At 44.6% G+C, this 16892-nt stretch overlaps 1 protein-coding gene across 2 annotated transcripts in view; it reads right to left on the bottom strand.

Annotated features, from left to right (window-relative positions):
* The window catches only part of BBS4 (Bardet-Biedl syndrome 4), a 72616-nt gene that overhangs the window by 43572 nt on the left and 12152 nt on the right, over positions 1-16892 (bottom strand). For both annotated transcript variants that reach the window (XM_063926485.1, XM_063926486.1), the window contains exons 3-8: positions 14417-14496; positions 13552-13615; positions 13198-13309; positions 12277-12349; positions 11125-11178; positions 7383-7510 (exon numbers count right to left, since the gene is read on the bottom strand). In XM_063926485.1, coding sequence (XP_063782555.1) covers positions 7383-7510; positions 11125-11178; positions 12277-12349; positions 13198-13309; positions 13552-13615; positions 14417-14496 — 511 coding nt within the window. The remainder of the gene's footprint in view (positions 1-7382; positions 7511-11124; positions 11179-12276; positions 12350-13197; positions 13310-13551; positions 13616-14416; positions 14497-16892) is intronic.

Genomic DNA, 16892 nt, shown 5'->3' on the forward strand with positions numbered 1-16892 from the left:
CTGAGAAAGAAAAGGAGATTTATGTTCTTACCTAGCTAAATTAATTTCTTCAAACCCGTAGTGGACACAGGGATTATACTGGGTATAGGCAGGAGGAGGAGCTTGGCACCAAACATTTAACTTTTTATTTCCAGCAGCAGCCCTGCTCCTTCTCCCCTATACCCTGTCCGCAGACCTAGACAGGCCAGTTAGGTTAGCAAGCCCAAGGCAGGAGCGAGAAAGAGGACCGATACACAACTAGGTCCAATCACAGCAGATGCAGACAGGGTAACCGGTAACAGAACAAAGCCCCGCAAGCCAGGTGCATCAGGGCGGCCATCCTGTGTACTCTATGGATTTAAAGAAAAGGATTTAACCAGGTAAGAACATAAATCTACTTTTCTTCTTCATCCCATAGGAAACACAGGAATTACCCTGGGATGTTCCCAAGCTATTCCTCTAAGGTGGGGATGCATCTAAGCTGCACTGAGAACCTCTCGCCCAAAAGCTGCAACCACTGAGGCGAGGAAGTCTAAAAAGTAGACCTAGAAAAATGCATGGGCAGAGGACCATGTGGCTGCTTTTACAAAGCTGCTCCTCAGAGGTGCCACATTAAGCTGGCCAAGAAGTTCCCAACGATTGGGTGGAATAAGATGACACCACGGCCGGGACATGAAGGGCCTCGCTGAACAAGCATTGCGAATAGTGAAACAGAGCCCTGTATCTATAGTGTGCGTAGGAGCTATCCAGCTCCATTTGAAAAACACATAATGGGCAAAAAGAGACTTTGGGTTACGGAGATCCCTTGTCCTGTCCAGAGAAATTCGGAGAGCCCGCACGACAGCCAAGGGGCCTCATCCGGCAGAGAATCCAGTGCTTGAAGGAAGAATCCCAATCTCTTAAATGATGTGATACCAAGAAATTACCCAAGGAAGGTAGCCCAATCGCAACCAAAAAATGTCCCGGTCCAAGAGACAAGCCAGAACTGAAGAGTGACAAGAGAATGCGCTCAGCGGGAAGACCACTGTCCACGTAAGCCCACGAATGTCCACAGCGTCCAAAGGCTCAAACAGAGATGAAAGCAGAGCCCTAAGAACCAAAGTCAAGTACCAGGAAGCCACCGGAAGAACAAACAGGGACTGTACACGATGAAAAACCTCTAGGAAAGTCCGGACATCAGGCGAAAGTGCCAAAACAAGAACCATCAATGAAGATAAGCAGAGGCCCAATTCAGGACTTGCCAGCCGGAGAGGACTCACGAGAGTCAAAACGACCAGGGAAAACCTCTAGCCGTACACCAGGTGACAGAAGTTACCCCAAATCTGATGAGAAATGGTGGCAGAAGGTTAACCAGTATTAAGCATGGTATGAATGACTGATCTTGATAACTCCTCAGCTCAGAGGATAGATGTCCCAAGAGCCACTCCGACAAAGGGAGACGGTCCAGATGTGGATAGAAGCACAGGCCCTGTGACAGAATACCTTGCCATAGAGGAACGTCAATGGAAAAGCTGGTAAAATCCACTAACCTGCACTTCACGGCCAGACAGGAGCCACAAGGATCACCGTGTTTTCCTCCAACTAGCTTCGAAGAGTGCAGAGAAGCGATTAGGACGATGGCTGACGAGCCCCAGTGAAGAACCAGAAGTGGAAAGATGTCTGGATGTAGAGCACATTCGCCTTAGTGGACAACCTGGTGGCTTTGGACTCCAGGAATGTAGGCCAGAAATACAGCTGGAAGAGGACACCCTGACTGTAGAAGATGCAACTCCCCTGAGCCATCCACTGACCCGAAAAGGTCCATTAACAAGTCACCGCAGGTGGGACTGAAGGAACAACTACAAGAGGAAGTAATAGACCTCTCGAGAGGTGACAATCACTGTACCTGAGCTGCATATGGGAGTTGTTCCACATAGACCGAATCTCAGTCATGAGAGGACGGGAGTGAAAGTGGGCATAGTCCACCATGACTAAGGTGGGGACTTGAGAGGCCAGGATATGCACACAAGAGGGCATAGAAACTCAGCAATGACGTACAAATGAGTGAAGTTTGAACTAGAAGTCCCAGAGTTTGACCGCAGGAGAAACACTAGTGGAAGCAAGGCCCTTAAAGCAACATCTCCAGAGATGGGGTCAAGGAGGATTCCCTCCAATCGAAGACCCATCCGTGAGATTGGAGAAGGTTAACCGTGAGACTGATGTATCCCCAGAGGACATCCGGCGACTGGGCCAGGTGAAGAAGGTCGTCCAGATAAGGTAGACTGCGGAATCACTTGTGTTAAAGCAGAGCTGCCCTGAACGCTAAGACATTCCTGAAGACAGAAGTAACCCTAGAAGGTCCAGATGATATTGCTCAAAAATGTAAGTGTTCCTTCAGTACGAGGAACCTGAAGAAGCACTGGTGAAGGAGCCGAATAGGTTCAGAGGCAACCTGGATGTCTAGGTAGACCATGAAGTTCTCAATTCTAAGCCAAAAGTTAGAGCAAAGTAACTGCAGCCAGAATCTGGGAACACACAAAGTACTTGTTGAGCAACATCAGGCTGAGGATATGCCAGAATAAACAATTCGGCTTCCGAACCAAGAATAGGTTGGCAAGGGGAACCGGTGACAACCCTGAAGGTCAGCAGGGAACTGAGGACTCATGCATTGCTCCTGTTCTTCCCATGGCTATTGTAAGGTAGAACAAAGACGGGTTGGATGATGCTCCCGAATGAATAGAGCATAGTCCTGGGAGACTATCCTTCTTACCCAGGAATCCGCCGTGGACACCATTCACACATCAGGGGTAAAGCAGAAGACAACCTCCCATGCTGGGGTCTCTTAGGTGGCGGCCCTCCCTCATGCTGCAGGCTGGCAGCTGGCTTGGTGGCAGGGCAATCAGTGCCATTTACCTCGGGGAATGAAGCCCTTGGAGGAGGATAACAGGAAACCAGAAAAAACACACTTCCTTAGCTATGCCTTGCGACCCAAAAGAGCAAACATCTCGCAATCTGGTCTGCCAAAGGAGAAAGGGAGTTGTATTGGAAGCCACCACCAAAGCCACAACATTGTGGAATAAATGGATATCTGAATAATGAAGAGCTACCATGTGCTTCTTAGCATTCTCATCAGTGCAGCAGGAACGAGGCCAGATGGCTGTCCTGGCCGCCCGTCCAACAACCTAGAAGTCATGATACCAGTGACTATCAGTCCCTCATCAAGATAGGAGCCCTCCACCCTGATATGACCCTAGTCTCCGTAGATACCAGAACCGAGGCCATCCCCCAGGGCATCTGCCCAGCGTCTGATGGCCTTAGCTTGCTAAAGTACCCACAATAGAACAAATCATCCTGGGGAAGATTACAGCGTTCTGTCCTTAAGGGACGCCATGTTGAGGATATGGAGGGCAGTATACATTAGTAGGCAGGCTATGAGAGCTGGAGGAGGGGACTACCATCTGGCCTGATCCACATGTGGTAGTGGATAGAGGGTGGCAATATGCTGAGAAACTCGGAAGTGCCTCTAAGGATGATCCCAAGCCTACATTAGATGGTCTACCAGGTGCGCAGAAGTAAATTCTGTACTCAACTTCTTTTAATGCCTAACACCAGTGACCCCCATTAGACTTGGGGGTTTTCTCTAAAGGGCGATCAAAGAGCACCTAGACTGTCCTGATCCAGACCTCTAGCTAGTGGTAGAGAATACTTCGGGATAAGGAACAATGGAAACCTCCTAGTCTGAGTTATAACCAGACAAGGTTGCAGAACTGTCCCTGGAAAGACTAGGGCGGCATCCCGGGATGGTAATGTACTGGCAACTTGGGCAGCGCCTGCTGGTAGACTGCAGGGTGGAGCCTGAAGAATACAAACTAATTATTAATCGCAACTTTACCTGTGAAAGCCCAACCGTTCTCTGACCGGTAGTCTTGTAGGGAATTCCCACTGAGTAACTGTTAAACACCGGACACAGAGACCATCCTGGTACAGAGCCTGAGGAGAAAGTATAGCAGTACAAGTCCTACAGTTACGCCACACAGGAGCACCCACCTCCCAGGGTGCAGTGCCTTTGGAACACATGATATGAAATCCAAAGCCTTCCCCGCACACAAAAGTTGCATTAACTTAGGTGTGCCAACAAGGGTTAGTGCAATGAATGTAAAAGCGCCACAAATCAAGAGATAAGTGGGGCTAAGTATATAAAATTAAAAGGGCTATTAACAAATTGGAACTCACATGCAGTCATTGAACCTAAGTACCTATATGCCAGGAAAAGTACAGTAAATTAGGAAGGAGACAGTGGAAATACATAAAGTGTTCCTATACAATTATGAAAGAAGGAAACGAGAATACACAACTACTCCTATACACGTATGAAAGCAGGAGACAGCGGGAAGACACAAGTAATCCTATACACGTATGAAAGAAGACAGCGAGAAGACACAAGTACTCCTATACACAGGAAAGAAGATAGCGAGAATACACAAGTACTTCTATACACTAATGAAGGAGGAAGACATTGAGAAATACAGAGTACATCTATACACGTATGAAAGAAAGAGAAAATGAAAAAAACAAAAACAAAGTACTCCTATACCACAAACTGTTCCTATACACTAACAAAAGAAATATGGAAGCACACAGGAACATTGAATGTAATTAAAACAGGTAAATATGGTCAGTAATTGCTCAACAGTCCAAACCCCAGTCTGTAGGAAGGAGCTTTACTGTATAAGCTGCCTGCTGAGGAGGAGGTATACAGAAACCTGACTCTCCGAGATTAGCTGCAGTAGGCATTTGTGAAAATGGCCGCTCAGCTTCTTTGTAAGGGAGGGGAGAACAGGAGTCACCAATGGTGGGACGCCAGTGTGAGGGAAAGCACCAAGGGAGCAAGGAAGGAGCTAACAGGGACAGCCTTGTGACATGGACTCCCAGGGCAATGGCTGCCTCTAATGAAAGCTGCTACCCTGCGGCTACCTGCAAGCAGGGAGAAGCACTTACCTATCCCTCATGGCGTCCGGCTGCAGCTCTCCTGTGTGCTACTGAGGGTTTCGCAGATGTCGCTGACCAACTCCCCAGCGCTGCAGCCACATATAGGACGTCCAGCGCTGCTCACTTATAATAAAAAAGGAATGTAAAAAAATAGTTAAAGCTGCTTAAAAGCAGCCCTGGTAATTAGTGCCTGCTCCTGCAGGCTCCAAACGGAAACTGGCCTATCTGGAGCTGGGGGCGGGGTATAGGGAAGGAGCCAGGGCTGCTGTTGGGAAGATAAAGATAACTGTTTGGTGCCTGTCTGCTCCTCCTGCCTACTGTATACCCAGTGTAATCCCTGTATCCCCTATGGGATGAAGAAGAAATCATAAATGTTACTTTATACAACAGTATTTCACAAAAAGCATGTCCAGTCACCACTTTGAGGAAGACACTTCCTTGAAAAGCAAATTATTAAAAAAATAAAATATACCTTTAAAAATTCTTGCAATACGGAATTGATAAATATATACTGTATATATCAATTAACAAAATGCAAAGTGAACAACAAAAGAGAAATCTAAAACAGCATCAATTCTTCTAGGTACACTTGCACACAGTTTTTGAAGGAACTCAGAAGGGAGGTTGTTCCAAAAATCTTGAAGAACTAACCACAGATCTTCTGTGTATGTAGGCTTGCTCAAATCCTTATGTCCCTGATCCCAGACAGACTCGATGATGTTGAGATCAGTGCACTTGTGGGGCCATATCATCACTTCCAGGACTCCTTGTTCTTCTTTTCGCCAAAGATAGTTCTTAATGCCATTGGCTGTATGTTTGGGGTCGTTATCCTGCTGCAGAATAAATTTTGAGCCAATCAGACACCTCTGTGATGGTATTGCATGATGGATAAGTACCTGCCTGTATTTCTCAGCATTGAGGACACCATTAATCCTGACCAAATCCCCAACTTCAAATCCAGCACCAAACTTGCAAAGGAACCTCTAACATGTTTCACTGTTGCCTGCAGACACTCATTACTGTACCACTCTCCAGCCCTTTGGAAAACAAACTGCCTTCTGTTACAGACAAATATTCCAAATTTTGACTCATCAGTCCAGAGCACCTGCTGCCATTTTTCTGCACCCCAATTCCTATGTTTTCATGTATAATTGATTCGCTTGGCCTTGTTTTCACGTCGAGGTATGGCTTCTTGGCCTCAACTCTTCCATGAAGACTACTTCTGGCCAGACTTCTCCGAACAGTAGATGGATGTACCTGGGTCCCACTGGTTTCTGCCAGTTCTGAGCTGATGGCACTGCTGGACATCTTCCGATTTCGAAGGGAAATAAGCATGAGGTGTCTTTCATCTGTCTTTCACTGCGTCTAAGGTCCTTAACTTTGCCCGTTTCTTTGTGCTTCAATGCTGAGAAATACAAGCAACTACTTATCCATCATGCAATACCAACAGGGATGCGTCTGATTGGATCCAAATTCATATTGCAGCAGGACAACGACCCCAAATATACAGCGGGTTGGGATTGAAATGCTGGCGGTCAGAATGCTGACCACAGCATCCTGATGTTCAGAATCCCAACAGGGGATGGTAAGTGTACCTAGCTTACCCCAATGACTCCCTAACCCCCTCTTCTAGCAGCTTAAACCTAACCCCCCCCCCCCCCCCCCGCGCCTCCCCTCGCATGCTAACCCTCCCCATAGCCTAAACCTAACCGGATACCCATACAGCCGATGTCATTAAGAGCTATCTGCAGCGTAAAGAACAACAAAAAGTCCTGGAAGTGATGATATGGCCTCCACAGAGCCCTGATCTCAATATCATTGAGTCTGTCTGGGATAATATGATGAGACAGAAGGATTTGAGCAAGCCTACATCCACAGAAGATCTGTGGTTAGTTCTCCAAGATGTTTGGAACAACCTCCCTGCAGAGTTCCTTCAAAAATAGTGTGCAAATGTGCCTAGAAGAATTGGTATCGTTTTGAAGGTAAAGGGTGAAAGGCTGGTCATACCAAATACTGATTTTCAGATTTCTCTTTTGTTCATTCACATTGCATTTTGTTAATTGAAAAAAGAAACTATGGACACTTCATTTTTTTTTTAACATTCTTACTTTTCAGCATTTTTTCCAACACCTGCCTAAAATGTTTGCATAGGACTGTATAATATTATATATATATATTTTATTATTTATTTTTTTTGCCAGTAAAATTTACTACTACAGTGGTACAGATTGCAATGACAGTAAAATGCGGGAGGAGCACAAGTTTACATACAAACATATATAAACAACCTATCCTGTATAAGATAAGTAGTCATACACCACACCACACTACTAAATCTGCTATGTGTAATGTTAGAAACATTACCGGTTGAGGGAACAAATGTATATAACAAATTGACTTTATGATTTCAGCAGGCAATATGATCTCATACTTACTGCAGTGCCTGCAAATAAGTCTGAATGGCACCTTCGGTATCTCCCTCCATTAACTGGATCTTCCCCAGGGTCATGGAGATTAGATCTTGTCTGTGCAACTGCAGAGCCAAATTCAGCTGTTCTTTACACTATAAGAAGTTAGAGAGAGACACATATGGAGACACTGTTATCATGCCACATGGGGACATTAACTAGATCGCTATAAAAGAAAAAGCAGAGGTTGCACATAGCAACCAACTGTACCTGTAATGTCTGTAGTTCAGTACAGAAAAATGTGATTCTGGTACTCACTGTAAAAACCCTTCCTCTTAATCCTGCTGGGGGCACTGCGCTCCCTCCCAGTGGTTTTCTAGTTTTACCTTTATTGTTTGAATTATTCCTGAGGGTTCAGGACTTCTTTTTTTTTCTGTATTTTTTTTCTCCATACGGCTTTGTTAGAAAGCTGAAGTCCAGATGGAATGGGTATGTATTATAGAGGGGAGGGCTGTTTTAGTGCGTGATCTCGAGTTGACCCACACTACCCAATGTCATGGCAATGTTCCCCTATCGTGGATGAAAGAGGAATAAATGAAACCTATGTATATTTTGTCAACACTCATCATGTCGACATGGTTGTACAGTCAATGGGGTATATGCAATTGTGGTCGAATTCCCGAAATTGGCGAATTTCGGGCCATTTTCGACCAAAAAAAAAAATTCGCCTATGCAATGCAGTGCTTTCCGACCAAAAAACGGACTTTCAAAATTCGACTTTTTGAAATTCGACTTTTTGCAAATTCGACTTTTCTGCAATGATACAAGTGCTGCAATTCGACCAAAGCATATTCAATTCAAGTTTGGAAATTCGACAGCAGTGCTTTTAGACAGCAAATTCGTCATTTTCAATCCGCCACACTTTGGAGGGTGAAAACAAATAAAAAAAATTTAAACATGTTTTTTTTGGTGTTTTTTTTTGGGGGAATAGCAGATCTATTTATATTAGAAGGGATTAGGTACTTTTTTTTTGGGGGGGGGGGAGGCACAAATATTATTTATATATTTTTTAAAATATTATTTTTTTTTTATTGCTGGAACGGTAAAATCAGAAAAAAAAATGGCGTGGGGTCCCCCCTCCAAAGCATAACCAGCCTCGGGCTCATTGAGCTGGTCCTGGTTCTAAAAATGCGGGGAAAAAATTGACAGGGGATCCCCCGTATTTTTAAAACCAGCACCGGGCTCTGCGCCTGGTGCTGGTGCCAAAAATACGGGGGACAAAAAGAGTAGGGGTCCCCCGTATTTTTAACACCAGCATCGGGCTCCACTAGCTGGACAGATAATGCCACAGCCGGGGGTCACTTTTATGCCGTGCCCTGCGGCCGTGGCATCAAATATCCAACTAGTCACCCCTGGCCGGGGTACCCTGGGGGAGTGGGGACCCCTTCAATCAAGGGGTCCCCCCCCCCCCAGCCACCCAAGGGCCAGGGGTGAAGCGCGAGGCTGTCCCCCCCCATCCAATGGGCTGCGGATGGGGGGGCTGATATCTTTTTTTTATCACAAAGGCTATTGTTTTTTCCATTAGTACTACAAGTCCCAGCAAGCCTCCCCCGCAATCTGGTACTTGGAGAACCACAAGTACCAGCATGCGGGAGAAAAGCGGGCCCGCTGGTACCTGTAGTACTACTGGGAAAAAAATACCCAAATAAAAACAGGACACACACACCGTCGACAGTAAAACTTTATTTCACACTACCGACACACACATACTTACCTATGTTCACACGCCGACATCGGTCCTCTTCTCCATGTAGAATCCACGGATACCTGAAAAGCAAAGTTCAATATACTCACCTCAGGGTCCAGAGATAAATCCACGTACTTGGCAAAAAAAGAAAACGCAAATACCCGCTCCAGAACGGACTGAAAGGGGTCCCATGCTGACACATGGGACACCTTTCCACGATTGAGACCTGTCAGTGACAGCTGTCACTGACAGGTCTCTAAGCCAATCAGGAAGCGCAACTTCGTTGCGCTCACCTGATTGGCTGATCGCTGTGACAGCGCATCGCACAGCTCCCTCCATTATATTCAATGGTGGGAACTTAGCGGCTAGCGGTGAGGTCACCCGCCGGTCAGCGGCTGACCGGCGGGTGACCCCACCGCTAGCCGCAAAGTTCCCACCATTGAAAGTAATGGAGCGGCTTTGCGAGGCGCTGTCAGAGTACAGACGGCGTCCAGCCAATCAGGTGAGCGCCACGGCAGTAGCGCTTCCTGATTGGCTGAAGGGACATCAGTGACAGGAGTCACGTGATGTCCCGGCATTCGGGGAAAGGAGTCTAATGTGAAAACATTGGACCCCTTTCATTAGTCCGGTGGATCGTGTTCGGTTTGTTTTTTTACAAAGTACGTGGATTTACCTCTGGACCTGGACCTCTGGACGCTGGAAGGTGAGTATAATTTTTTGACAGGTACCCTCGGATCGTCGGAGATCGTTGCAGTCGGCGTGTCAACACAGGCAAGTATGTGTGTGTCGGCGTATGAAATAAAGTTTTACTATCAAGGTGTGTGTGTCCTGTTTTTATTTGGGTATTTTTTTCCCAGTAGTACTACAGGTACCAGCGGGCCCGTTTTTCTCCCGCATGCTGGTACTTGTGGTTCTCCAAGTACCAGCTTGCGGGGGAGGCTTGCTGGGACTTGCAGTACTAATGGAAAAAACAATATCTTTTTTTTTAACACAAAGGCTATCAGCCCTCCCATCCGCAGCCCATTGGATGGGGGGGGACAGCCTCGGGCTTCACCCCTGGCCCTTGGGTGGCTGGGGGGGGGGGGACCCCTTGATTGAAGGGGTCCCCACTCCCCCAGGGTACCCCGGCCAGGGGTGACTAGTTGGATATTTGATGCCACGGCCGCAGGGCACGGCATAAAAGTGACCCCCGGCTGTGGCATTATCTGTCCAGCTAGTGGAGCCCGATGCTGGTGTTAAAAATACGGGGGACCCCTACTCTTTTTGTCCCCCGTATTTTTGGCACCAGCATCAGGCGCAGAGCCCGGTGCTGGTTTTAAAAATACGGGGGATCCCTGGCCGATTTTTCCCCTGCATTTTTAGAACCAGGACCAGCTCGATGAGCCCGAGGCTGGTTATGCTTTGGAGGGGGGACCCCACGCCATTTTTTTTTCGGGTTTTTCCCCGTTTTTTCCCGTTTTTTAAAATCGCGGCAAAATCCGCCAAATCGGCCGATTTTCGCCCGCGACTCTGGCGAATCCGTTTTTCATTGCATATGGTGAATTCCGGAAGCCACCTTCCGGAATTCACCTGGCGAATTTGGTCGAATTGAAAAAACGGCGATAATTGCCGCGAATTCGCCCGCTATTGCATATACCCCAATATGGCTGAAATGTCAGCGTTGACAATCATGTCCACACTGATGAAATGCTGACATTATGAGAATGTCGACAAAATGTCCCTGGTGGTCTGGTTGGGAGTTACCTGGTGTGGCGGATATCATGGCTCCAGCGGTTACGTCCTGGTCCGGCGGATCCGGCTGTGCTTCTAGAGATAAGTATGGGTAACCCTAATGCACAACTCTAACCATCCCGTCCTTTGTGAGGCTGGGACTAGCCCAAACATGGCGTCAGGGGTCCCTAGCTGCAGAGAGGCACCACTGTGCAGGCACTGCTGTGCATGTACTGCATAATCCCATAAAAAATACGAGCGTTTCATGACCATTATATTTTGTCAACATTTAATTCATTTTAGATCTCCTACCTTGCTCAGGTCTTTCAAATACAGGTAACAAACGCCCAAATTGTAACATATCTCCTAAACAGAATAAAAGTAAAATAAGACACACTAAAAATGAGACGCAGCAGTAGCACTTTACTAGGATGCTTGTGCCTACATGACATCAGTTGAAAATCTGACAAATATTATTTCTACATCTAGTAGTGCTAGAAAATTTGTGAACCCTTAGGAATTTTTTTAATGTCTGCATAAATGTGATCTTAAATGTGTCCAGGGGGGAAATGTAATACTGTGTGAGAATCAGGAAGTGAGAGATTGTGAGAGAGCTCTCCACTTTTTTTTTTTTGTAAAGTGCTAACCATTTACATGGCAAAATCAAGCTGTATTGCCATGTAAATGACTGCCACTTTCTGATTATCACACCTTATTACATTTCCCCTCAGATCTTCATGTAAGACATAAAAACAGATGAAGAGGACCCAATAAATTAAATAACACAAATTAATACACTTTTTCATTCATAAAATGAGCAAAATGATTTGTTTTCATTAAAAAAAAAAAAAGTATGTGAACCTCTGGGATTTAATCTTGAGTAGCAGTGATTGCAATCAAAAGTTTCTGAAACGGTTGATCAGACTTGCACATTGGCTTGGAGGAATTTTGGTCCATTCCTCCTTACAGATCAGCAAGTAGTGGATGGTGGTGGGCTTTCTTGCACGACTGTGTATATTATATTATATATATATATATATATATATATATATATATATATATATATATATATATATATACACAAACAGAAAGTTCAGCACTCACCATAGCAAGCTCACTTATCCTCACAACATCAATAAATAAATGATGGGGGTTTAGTTAGTGAATTGTCCAATGCACGGAAGCCTGCATACCGCTCGCCAAGATACCACCTTTCTGTTTGTATATATTTGGGTTGGTGGCCATGGGCTGCATGCACCCCACCCTATGAGTGGTGAGTGCAGATATTGCACCCCGCTTCTGGGGTGGCGAGTGCTGTGGTTTTCTAGATTTGTTTATATATATATATATATATATATATATATATATATATATATATATTTATTAGTTTTTATCTTGAAGTCTTTAATCCTAGTGACTTTTAGAACACTTAAAATGAGTATGTTGGGAGAAGTTTGGTCGTACCCAATCCTTATTATTGAGTCTTGCTGCCTCAATGTAAACCTCAACTGCTGCTCTGTGCTTCCCAAGTAAGAACCTGAAAGGAAAATTAATGAGAAGATAGGAAGATGGAGAAAGGATAACAAACAGCACAATGAAGAGAGGTAAATAAAGAGGAGTTATTACCATTAACCTGATTAAGTTTTAATGGTTGAAAGAATAAAACAAAAAACGTGTAGTAGGTATATACAAAATATGTTCTGGTCAATACTTTTACATTTAAATGCAGTGACCTCTATATCAGTCATTAAACAGGACATCTGAAGACTGTATGTGATAGCTCGGGTGATTTCCTAATGTTAGATAAGAAAACCATTTCCATTATGGTATCACTTTTCAGTAATTGTGTATTTCTTTAAAATAAAATAAATAGTTTAATACTAGTGTCTCAAATGTGGATCAGACAGCCGAATGGTATATGAATCCCACTCTAGAACAATACAATTAAGGTATAGCTATATATTATGGAACGTACAAAAAATCCCTCTAAAGTTATAGCAATAGTTTAAATTGAATATAATTAAATGTATTTATTTTAGCATAACACAGTTCAAGACTTGTTTATTATTCAATGTAGGAGTAGAGTACACATTTACTAATCTTAAGCACATTCCATATATACTGTATATTCTATATTTATATGTTACTTTGCAATATAGATATGTCACTCCTTCTCAGCCATATCTTAAATGGCACAAATCTAGGGGCCATTGCTTTATCTTTGCGTAAAAGCAGAGCGAATGGACGCGAAAAACGCATTAAAACAAAATAATAAAATTAGGTAAAGAGCAGAACAAAACTCAGAACTTATGAAGGAAAGACACAATAAAGGACCAACAAAGGGTATAGGTTATCAGAGCTAGAGATCATTGCCAGCAATCTCACAGTGATCGCGCCACTTGTTTCAGGTTATCAACACTGGTCGGGTTTAAGATTGCACAAGTCTGGAAAAGTTCTAGAGATTCCTGGATTTTCCCCTCCAATCTTAGGAGTAATGCTAGAAAGAAAAAAATATCAAGAGACAAAGAGATTGAGATGCAAACAGTAACAGTGGTAAAAGAATATGGATGAACAGAAGAAAATAAGAGCAAATAGAGGGGTAGAATTGTGCAAGGGGAGGATTAGAGGAATACAGAAACTAGACACACATAAATATCACATTATGCAGTAAGGTGGTGATCACCACCATCACACAGAAAGCATTGCTAATATACTCTGTGGTGGTGTAGTCTGTCTCACCTTGTACATATACTGCATATTCACACACTCCTTCTGTTGCCTGCAGCTGCTCCTTAATCACAGCCTGGAGAAATATAATAGTCTTATGATCAAAAACAATGTCATAAAAAAAAAAAAGAGGAAAAAAAAATAATAATAAAAAAAATAATAGTTAATTACCGTATATACTCGAGTATAAGCCGACTTTCTCAGCACTGTTTTTTGTGCTGAAAAAGCCCCTTCGGCTTATACTTGAGTCAGTATTTAGGAGGGACACGGAGGGCACAGCGCGCGGCTCTCCTTTGTCCCTCCTGCATCTCCGGCGGCGTGTGTGTGTGTTAAAGGAAGTGCACGAACCGGCACTTCTTTAACACACACACACGCCGGAGACGCAGGAGGGACACAGGAGAGGCGCGTGCTGTGCCCTCCGTGTCCCTCCTTTAGAAGACAGCGCGGGAGCGACGGAGGGTAAGTAACTGGCACTGTGGGGCATATCTGGCAGCATGAGGGCATATCTGGCACTGTGGAGCATATCTGGAAGCATGAGGGCATATCTGGCACTGTGGGGCATATCTGGCAGCATGAGTGCATATCTGGCACATCTGGCACTGTGGGGCATATCTGGCACTGTGGGGGTATATCTGGCAGTATGAGGGCTGTGTACGGCTAGAGCTGCATTTCCCACCCTAGGCTTATACTCGAGTCAATAAGTTTTCCCAGGTTTTTGTGGTGAAATTAGGTGCCTCGGCTTATATTCGGGTCAACTTATACTCGAGTATATATATATATATATATATATATATATATATATATATATATATATATATATATATATATACACACACACACACACACATACACAAACACATACATACACACGCCTCACCTTGCAAGCCTCGTAATCCTTTCGAACATAGTGCAGGTGGATAAGCCAGTTGCGCCTTTCCAGGATAGGTAGATCCGGGGCTGTGAAAGATGATGGGTGATTTAATTGAAAACAACTACATTTACCCGGAAACTAACCTAGGAGTGATGAAGAAAATACCTGTTAGTGCTAGACATGTTTAGAAAGAAACTAACTATGAAATTATGAAATACCCTTTCTTATACAGTAAATGAAATGCCCTACCCTCATTAAACTATGAAAGTGCAGAATATGATTCCAGCACATTAACCATGTCACAACAGTTTTGTGAACTTCACAACCTATGTTACACCTATAATACTGAAAGTTAAGCATGTCATTCTTAGATGTAAATTTACTAAAGCTTCTTAAAATGAAAAGTGGTGATGTTGCCCATAGCAACCAATCAGATTCTGTCTATCATTTCTCTATCGCATCCTATAAAATGATAGACAGACTTGGACTGGTTGCTATGGGCAACATCACCACTTTTCATTTTTGGAAGCTTTAGTAAATTTACCCAATAAAATGTAAATTTACTTAAATGTCTACTCATGATACTTTATCTACAGAGGGAACGTCTCCTTATTCTTAGCAGACTTTGTAAAGCATCCCATACCTCATCTGCTTGGTGTAACATGGGACAAAGAAGCTAATTCAGACTGGATCGCTGTAGCGGCAGCGATCGCAGTCTGAATCCTTGTGTGGAGTGCGCACACGCACCCCAGGAGCCAAGTGAGATGCTAAAAGCATCTCTGGGCTGCGGTTGCGGGGTGGGTGCCAACGACGTTAGAACGCCACTGGTGGGGCGCGGTCCGAACAATGGAGGCATGTCCGGACCGTTGCAGAGGCGGGCCGCGGCAGCTGCGTGACATCACACCGATGCGACCCGGGACGCGACGTGTAGCGGCCTGCCAGCGCTGGCAGAGAGCTACTCAGTGGGTGCAAAAGCATCGCCGCTGTGTGATGCTTTTGCACCCTTGCGGGGTGGGTAGGGCCAGATATGCGGGGCGGACTACCCTTTGCTGGGCACAGCTAAGTATTTGTCTAGCACTCTCCTATTCACCATCACTGCTTGAACGATAGCGCCATCTAGTCCACACCACCACAATTTTCTCTACCCTTTGCTGGGCGTCCCCCCGCGTGTCTGAGAAACTGATCATAGATGTGCTAAATTTAGCACATCTACGATCAGATCTGAATGCCCCTCAAAAAAACAGATCTGGGACATTAGAGTATTTAAACAAAAAGTACCATCTAAATTATATATCTTGTTTTAAAATAGTGTCATAATGGGTTATCCTTGGAGCTATGCAATACCAAAGTAGTTTCTAAATATACTTACAAAATAAACATTTCAAATAAAAGTTTGTCATTCACAGAGAACAAGATTATTACTGGGCTATGCTTTATAATAGTTTTAATATTAGCATTATCATACAGAGTAGTTTATATACTTGTTACAGTACATATATTATACAAAACATACATACATACATACATACATAATGGTTTAACAGGGATCTACAGTAACATGGAAAAAATAATATTTAATACAGCAAAATAATCTGTATTTTTGTATTTGCTCATTATTTCATTCAGTTTGCATTAGTTCACTTTAATAATGTTGTGACTGTCTCCTATTTTCCATTTATTAAATATTCCATATGGACAATGACTTTACATACTCAATAACTTTGATGGTTATTGCAGTTAGGTTACCACCCATCTAATGGGTAGAGGGAAGATTACAGTCCGAGATTAGTGGGTAATTCAGACCTGATTTTAGCAGCAAATGTGTTAGCAGTTGGGCAAAACCATGTGCACTGCAGGGGGGGGGGGCAGATATAGGGGGGGGGGGGCAGATATAACATGGGCAGAGAGAGTTAGATTTGGGTGGAGTGTGTTCAAACTGAAATCTAAATTGCAGTGTAAAAATAAAGCAGCCAGTATTTACCCTGCACAGAAACAAAATAATCCATCCACATCTAACTCTCTCTGCATGTTATATCTGCCCCCCCACCCCCACCCTGCAGTGCACATGGTTTTACCCGGGTGGTATTCATGTGACCGCCGGTCAGCTGACCGACAGTCACATGACCTCCTCCACCAGCCCGACGGCTCACTATCCCGATGGTCGGCATGCCGACCAACAGGGACTATTTCCACCCGAGCCCGCAGCGTGGCGAGCGCAGCGAGCCCGCAAGGGGCTTGCTGCACTCGCCCTTCCCCGCCAGGATCCTGGCGTCGGTATGCTGCCGGGATCCCGGCGTCGGTATGCTGCCGGGATCCCGGTGTCGGTAAGCTGACCGGCGGTCTCCTGACCGCCGGTCAGCAGTACTACACCCGTTTTACCCAACTGCTAACAAATTTGCTGCTGCGATCAGGTCTGAATTACCCCCTAGACTCTTACCCCACGTATAAGAGGTTGCTCGATATTTCTATAACTGCAGCAAAC

This window comes from Pseudophryne corroboree, chromosome 6 (genome assembly GCF_028390025.1).
Source record: "Pseudophryne corroboree isolate aPseCor3 chromosome 6, aPseCor3.hap2, whole genome shotgun sequence".
Lineage (NCBI taxonomy): Eukaryota > Metazoa > Chordata > Amphibia > Anura > Myobatrachidae > Pseudophryne > Pseudophryne corroboree.